At 47.2% G+C, this 7,425-nt stretch overlaps 1 protein-coding gene across 1 annotated transcript; it reads right to left on the bottom strand.

The window, feature by feature from the left end:
• Positions 1–489: 489 nt before the first annotated feature.
• LOC117847384 (CASP-like protein 4B4) lies at positions 490–3,101 on the bottom strand. The gene is made up of 3 exons (XM_034728589.2): positions 2,744–3,101; positions 2,521–2,653; positions 490–973 (listed from the first exon to the last, which is right to left on the bottom strand). Exons 1-3 carry the CDS (start codon positions 2,977–2,979, stop codon positions 782–784), a joined length of 561 nt encoding a protein of 186 aa, XP_034584480.1. The 5' UTR covers positions 2,980–3,101; the 3' UTR covers positions 490–781.
• Positions 3,102–7,425: the final 4,324 nt, after the last annotated feature.

Below are 7,425 nucleotides of genomic sequence, written 5' to 3'. Positions count from 1 at the left end.
GTAGATATAATCACAGCCAAAGCCAAGCATGCAGAACAGGAGCAGGACCGACTAGATCCGCAAAAAAGCACCGGACGATTCCATTCTTTTACATGCGGAGCCAACTCGGACGGATGGAGCCATCCATGAAACCAAGTAGAATAACCTTGTTTTTTCAGATATATGCTGGAATAAATTAGGCGTGGATTTACGGTGCGCATGCTTTGTAGCCAATTTTGTATGCTGGAAATTGTCGTTACTGGACTTTTTGTGTAGTACACTGCTAATGCTGAAATGTGGGTAATCAACACACTAATTGTGTGAGAAAGCTCTGGCATCTTATATTTATCCGGAATGTAGTAGCCAAACATATTATCTACTACGTTTTTTTGGCAGGCGATGGTGTGCCACACGAACATGAAAGAATCATGTCGATTGTGACCATTTCTTCAACAATTGACGAGAAACCTAGAAGAGTTAGCATGTTTCTACAGACCTTTACGCAACAAATGTAGGAACCTTTCCTCTGGAAAGGAATCATTGAATCCTTCATTCCAAATGCCGCTACAATAGCTAACGCGAGAGGAATCTGATTGTTTTCGAATTCCGTTAAGAATCTCCCATTCCAGACAAGGTAATGACAGAAACCTATCTATGTACCACACAATCAGGTAATGGTAGAAATAATCGGCTATATACACCAGCGGTAATGACAAACGCAATTCAGACTACTGTACACAATTGACCAAACTAACAAACCCATGAATGAAGCATATGTGCAAGTGCGTCCGTGCGATTAGGCTCAGATGTACGTCTGTTTTGCGAGCTTGAAACCGGAGATGAGAGCGGAGAGGGCGAGACAGACGAAGGCGAAGAAGGCCATGCTGATGGACGCCGCCGACGAGTCGGTGAACACGTTGTCCGCGCCCTCGCGCATGCGGTTGGTGATTGGGATCGCGGCCGACAGCGCCGACATCATCAGGTAGGCGGTAACCTGGAGAAACCAAGGTCCAAGAGCAATGACTGAGTTGTGGTTGTTGCCCGGATCAGGTCAGAATACAGTTATGCAAATGGGAAAAAAAGGGCTGAAATCCAATTTCGTAAGAATTGTTTTCAGATTATGTACATCAAAGGTCCGACCTCTCTGCCAATATTTTCTCAGCCCATAGGGTCGCTTTCAGGGTCAGATTATATAAAAAAAATCAATGTGCTTTTGTGTCTGGACTAGGAAAAGAAAATCATGGGTATCAAGTTAACGTTTTCAGGCATCTATTTGTCTCTGCCATTCCATCTGATCTAGAACATTCCCATTGCCGAGCATTGCCAAACCAAGAAAAAAGAATGTGAATTTGGCGTGTTCCAATGGCTGGTGCCTTCCTATGATGGTACGTATTCAATAATTCTATCAATGGATGAAGGTTCCGTGTGGACTTGTGAAAAGGTCGCTGAATATCACTTTGTGGAATTTTTCTTGGTGCAATTATCACCCTAAACAGTTGTCGATACGACGTGCATGGTATGCACCCCATAATTTTTCCCAGAGCTGAATGACACCCAATGCGGGCCCTGCTGACAGTGCAGGATTTTTGGAATACAAAATGTTTCACTGCAGCTTCAAGGACCTTTCAAATTCCGTATCGTGCAAGAAGTCATTATTAATTCTCGCTTATGCGCCTTGACGTACACTCTTGAATGATCAAAGGGTTAAACAATTCAAGAAGATAAAAGGGCTCAATTTTATCTCTGCACAGAAATCCCAGTCATCCACACCCAGCGCTCAGGTTCAAAAGTGCCTACACAAGTTACTGACCCTCAGGTCAAGCCACGTTTTGAACTATAATTTCCCATCCCATATGATCGCTTTAATATGAACCGTTTATGTGGTTTGGCTTCGCCTAGGAAAACTTACGTGCCAAGTTCATGTTTTCTGATATCTGTGCCCTGCTATCATCCATCTGATTATAGAACGCATCAGATGGCTAACGAACAAATAATATAGGAATTTGGCATCTTCCAACGGCTGATGCATCGGCGGCGTCTTTGAACCGTTTCTTCGTATCATCTACTATGATTTTTTTTATCAAAAAAAAAGGCGTCGCGACAGCTTGCGCAATGATTAATTTAGCGGTACCAAGATAGTAGCCGAAATGCACTTGGAATTCCAGCGCATGACACCTTGCGAAATGATTGTTGGCGCAGCCCGTAACCCCCGGCCCAAACGGTTGTCCTCACGAGCTGCTCGTGACACCCCAGAGATGGATGAGCAATGTATACCCTGCTACTGATGCAGAACATGTTTGGGAACCAAAAGTTCCACCGCAGGGGCTTTTGCCTCTGGTTCAAGAAACCCGTGATTCTGACAAAATCCGGAACGGGGCTTGGCAATGCGATCCAAGTTCGATGCGAATTGCAAAACTCGAGTCACAAGGCACGTCACGTCAGAGACGATTGCCACGCGATGGGAAACTGGAATCGCCGGAGCAGAATTCAGAGCGGAGGCTGGGGCCTGCGGGGAAGAATCGCGGGGTGGGTGCGGCTGACCTGGTCCCCGGCGAAGTCGACGATAAGGCCGGTCTTGGGTTGCAGGTCCTGGCCGCCGGAGAGGCGGACGCCGTGCCGGAGCAGCTGCAGCGTCGTGTAGACGAAGGCCAGGAGCCCGACGGCCACGATGTACCTGACAAAGACAGTTTTGTCATACGTACGGGCGGCGGCGCGGCCTGAGACACCGAGGGCGGCGGCAGGGCAACTAGGCTAGGGGGCTCACCTGTACTCCTCGTAGCGGTCGAACTGCTTCCAGTCGCCGTGCTCGTTGCAGGCCATGACGAGGAACGCGAGCAGGGAGAGCGCCCACGCCCCGGCGCGCAGCGCGGACCCCGACCGCTCCAGGGCGTCCTGCGTCCGCCACCGCTGCAGCGCGGCGCCCAGCACGCCGGTGCTCCTCCCGCCCGCGCCATCGGCGGGGGCGGGGGGCACGGGGAGGGCCTTCTCGACATCGGCCATGGCGCGCGGCTGCTCTGGACTCTGGTGGGAGGGGTGCTCTGCCTCTGCGGTGTGCCCGCTGTGCCTGGAAGGCTGGAAGGGAATGGAATTGGTTGGGCTCGCTCGGCTCGGTGTGGCTCGGTCGGTTGGTTCGGTTGGGTCTTGAAGCTCGCGGGTCGCGCAAGCCACCGCCCACCGGTTGTACAGCGAGGCGAGGCGCTCGAGTCAAGTGCGCGCTATTTTTGGCAGGCCAGGGATCTTCTGCAGCGCTGGGCACCTGGCGCGTGGCCATATCCAGAGCTCGTTTGGTAGGACTCCAGATGCGGTTAAAACGGCTCCAACTTTAACTTCTATAATAAAACAGCTTTTTTGTTAAAGCTGAAGCTATTTTGAAGAGCGTTTAGCAAAATGACTTTTCCTTTATTCTATAGGATGGATGTGGGTTAAATATCCAATATGTCCATAGCTATTTAATTCGGAGGTGCATATGAGTTTTATATTTTCCATCCATTTATAATGTGATTTCATATAAAAAAATCAATAAATTTTATACGTTAACCAAATTTCCCTTTCATTTTATTTTTATCACAATTTTCTTTTTTTCCTTCTGGGCCGTTCCTTTTCCTTTCTAGTTTCTATCCGCCGCTCTCCCTATCTGGCTCCTCCCGTCCTGCATGGCTTCCGTCCTTATCCGCAGACCCAGGCCAGCACGCTTCTTCCTCGCCGTTACGCTCCTCCAGCGCCGCGTGAAGCTGAAGCCCCCACCAGCCACCGTGCTGTCCTGCTGCTTCGCTCTGGCCGCGTAGCGCGAGGCCCCACCGCTCCTCTGCTGCTTCACTCCGACCCTACCACGCGAGGTCCTCGCCACCCTGCTCCATTGCCATCGCGTGCTGCTTCTCCACTGCGCCATCGACGAGCAAGGTCGGGTTGGGGCATTTTCGCCCAGTACGACAGGAGATTGGGATGAAGCCGCGGGGAGCCAGATTTTTTCTCATCCAGTGTAAGCCGTTTCGTAATTTTTGTCTGGCTTCGTTGGTGAAGCTATTTTGAGCGTACCTCTTTGGTGCAAAGGCCTGCCATGCCAAAGGAGGCCTAAGATAGTTGATAGCTTATACCAGTAGGGAGGCGCAAGGAAGCTGTGTTGCAAGAGAGCAGCATGGGAAGCTGTGCGAGACTATCGCTGATCATGTGCTAGCGTGGCAATGATTCATGTGGTGTTTGGATACGAGGTGCTAAACTTTAGCATAGTTACATCGGATGTTCGGATGTTCATTAAGAGAACTAAACATGAGCTAATTACAAAACTAATTGCATAGTGCAATTAGTTTTGTAATTAGACTATGTTTAATACTTCTAATTAGTATCAAACATCCGATGTGACATGTGCTGAATTCGATGTGACATGTGTTAAAGTTTAGCAGAGGATATCCAAACACCCCCAATTGTTCATCGTATATAAAACTATTTCCACTAGCTCAACACACACCCGTTGGAGACGCCCTGAGAGCCGCGCGCTGTATAAGATTTTGTGATGTTCACCGACTAGCCTTGCTCAATTCTTCGACGTGACTCGTGATAGAAACAACCTCTACAATTTTTTTTAAGGAGATAGACATTACTTGAAAAGTGCCCATAATGAATATATTTTAGTTTTTATATCATAAGCAACATAACTGATATATTAACAAAAAATTAACAAAATAAAATGGACGACCCTTCTAATTTTCCTAATTCCTAACATAAGATTTTTCAAATATATTATGTAGACTCCATGCATTATGCATGATAAAAGAAAAGGTCCGCAATACAGTATTATATACTCTAGAGAAATCTCTTAAAGATTACTTAGTGCTGTATGACATCAACATTGTGAAGAACCACGTGAATAGAACGCAAGATAATATGTCACAAGATATAAAAGAAGTTCATAGATTCTCATAAGGAACTGCATCATGTTGAATCTGAAACCACTCATCCAAACAGATCCACAAAAGATCATTATTCACATGTTATTATTGCTATGTTTCCGTGCATCCACACCATCCAATAAAACCAATGCAACGGCAACCAACCCCACAGCTAGCAGATCCGAATCAAACCCTTTCCATCAAATGGGAAACCCCATCCTCCAATCCAATCCACAAATGCTTCGATGATGCGAGAGTGTGCTGTTAAATTTATTTTTGTTGTGCAAGTCCAAGCTTCCAAGCAAGACGTACTACCAGCGCATCAGAAACCACCACTCGCTGGCTTTATTCGGGATTCAAAGCCGGCCGTGCAAGAGACCTCTTCTCTCTGTCTTGTCCTCTTCCGAGTTCCAATCCATGAAAAGGGCTCACCAGCACGGTTAGCTGTCCACCACATGCAAAGCCTCATTACCCACCAAACAGCACCATTTATTCACTGATCGGTGGGTGCGTCATGCTGCCATTTCGAAGCATGAGTTTAACCGAACACGTTAGAATATATACCAAGCTAGAAACACCATTTTGCAAAAAAAAAAAAAACGAGAGAGAGATTTACTCCTCGTTGAAATCTTGCTTATCCATCAGCCACCCAAAATTGCACTAGAAATTGAATAGGGATGAGAATTTGAGGGTACGTTTGAGGGGATTTGGGTTTTGGGGTTACCTCAGTGCCCGATTGTAGAGAGAGCTTCGGGGTGGTTTGCCGGCCGGCGGGAGAGATGGCGGTGGAGCGGAGGCTGCAACGGTGCTGCTGGAGCCAGGCAATGGGGGACCCGTAGTGGGCGGTGTAGGTGGCGGGGGCATCTAGCCACACGGATCTGCGTTGGTCCGCGATGGAGGCGGCAGGGCCGCCGGAGTCGAATGGGATGCGGTGGCTGCAGGGGCGTCGGGCGCCGAAGTTGAAGAAGATGGGGGCGCCGGCGAATAGAGAAGATGGAGTGGGGAGGGATGGGAGGGGAGGCGTCGCCCGAGCAGGCTGCGCCGGTGCCGAGTGGGCATGGGGGCGTGGACTAGAGGCGGCGGCGGTCAAGCGGAGGATAGCATGCATCGAACCAAGACTGTACATGTATACTATTATCACTAGCTAGTTCATGGGACCCATGGATTTGCTATAAAAACTCATAAATTTGCTATATAAATCTATGGGCCCATATAAAAGTCGTGTATATATTTGAAATAAAAATTAAACAACATGTGGGTCCTATGTCAACGGCTGGACCCTAGAATTAAAACGTCACGTTCGCACCTTAAAATTTTAGCGAAATTGGTCGAAATTTGTTAGAGATGACTCAGTTTGACTGCTCGCTACTTTGTGCAAAATAGTATATCTAAACATACATGTAGGTCCCGAGTTAAGAGTGGGACCATAGAATTAAAATATCGCGTTCACATCTTAAAATTTTAAAGAAATTGATCAAAATTTATTGGAGACCCGCTACTTTATGCAAAATAGTATGGTTGGGTCAAGAGCTGGACCTTGGAACTAAAACTTTGCATTCACACTTAAAAATTTTAGTAAAATTGATCGAAATTTGTTGGAGATGACTCAATTTGACTGTCTGCTACTTTGTACAAAATAGAATGGTTGGACATACATTTGGGCCCCATGTCAGAAGTCGGATCCTTGAACTAAAACCTCGCATTCACACTTCAAAATTTTAGAGGAATTGATAAAAATTTGTTGGAGATGACTTGGTTTAATATTCTGCTATTTCGTGCGGAAAAAGTATGACTAGACTTGCACGTGAGCCCCACATCGTTGGACCCTTGGATAGGCAGTGGGGGGACAACATTGCGTCGGAACATGGAAAGCAGCAGCAGCGTACAACGGCACATGAGATGGAGAGAGCTGCGGCAGCAAGCAGTATGTTTTCTACGTGATGAGGATGGAGGAAGAAGGAGTACGTAATTCTACGTGATTGAAACGACCCGAATTCCCATTTCTGGGAATTTAAGCCTACGCACCTCCATGATAGTCCCAGAAAGGCTATCACGTGCGAATACCTATCTTAGATAGTACAAAATTCATACCAACACAGAAATATAGAGTAGCAACAGAGTAATAATGACATAAATATCGAGGAAAACACTTCGGCACATGCTGGTACAAGTCCTTTAGGACTGAATCATGAAAAGTAAAACATCTACGCAGCGGAAACATGAGCTATGGCGAACACCATCTCCAGAGGCGACTTGAGCGAGCGACCATCCCTAGTCTTCCCATCCGTCGTTGTTGAAGTCGTAGTTGGGCTCCGACCCTGAAAAGCCACCATTTACCCGAGAAGTGGGTAGACCATGTCAACTCCCAATAGCAGCAAGCCAAGGACGGGGGAATAATACTATATGCATGGATAAACCTATATATGGCTGTAGAGGGTTATGCAGCAGTAGCAATCAATAACGCATCAAAACAATACCATCTCCGAGGTCAACACCTAACAAGGAAGTCATCACAAATCATCAGATCCTTCACCCAAGAATCCAGCACCCAAACACACGA

Source organism: Setaria viridis, chromosome 3 (genome assembly GCF_005286985.2).
Source record: "Setaria viridis chromosome 3, Setaria_viridis_v4.0, whole genome shotgun sequence".
Taxonomy (NCBI): Eukaryota; Viridiplantae; Streptophyta; class Magnoliopsida; order Poales; family Poaceae; genus Setaria; species Setaria viridis.
This window is presented reverse-complemented; position numbering and strand designations above follow the sequence as displayed.

What these genes read in the sequence shown, in the direction of transcription:
- LOC117847384 (XM_034728589.2), bottom strand. Translation starts at nt 2,979, where the DNA reads ATGGCCGATGTCGAGAAGGCCCTCCCCGTGCCCCCCGCCCCCGCCGAT. An exon ending in GACCGCTACGAGGAGTACAG is followed by an intron (nt 2,654 to 2,743) that starts GTGAGCCCCCTA and finishes TGTCTTTGTCAG; the next exon opens with GTACATCGTGGCCGTCGGGC. An exon ending in TCGACTTCGCCGGGGACCAG is followed by an intron (nt 974 to 2,520) that starts GTCAGCCGCACC and finishes TGGTTTCTCCAG; the next exon opens with GTTACCGCCTACCTGATGAT.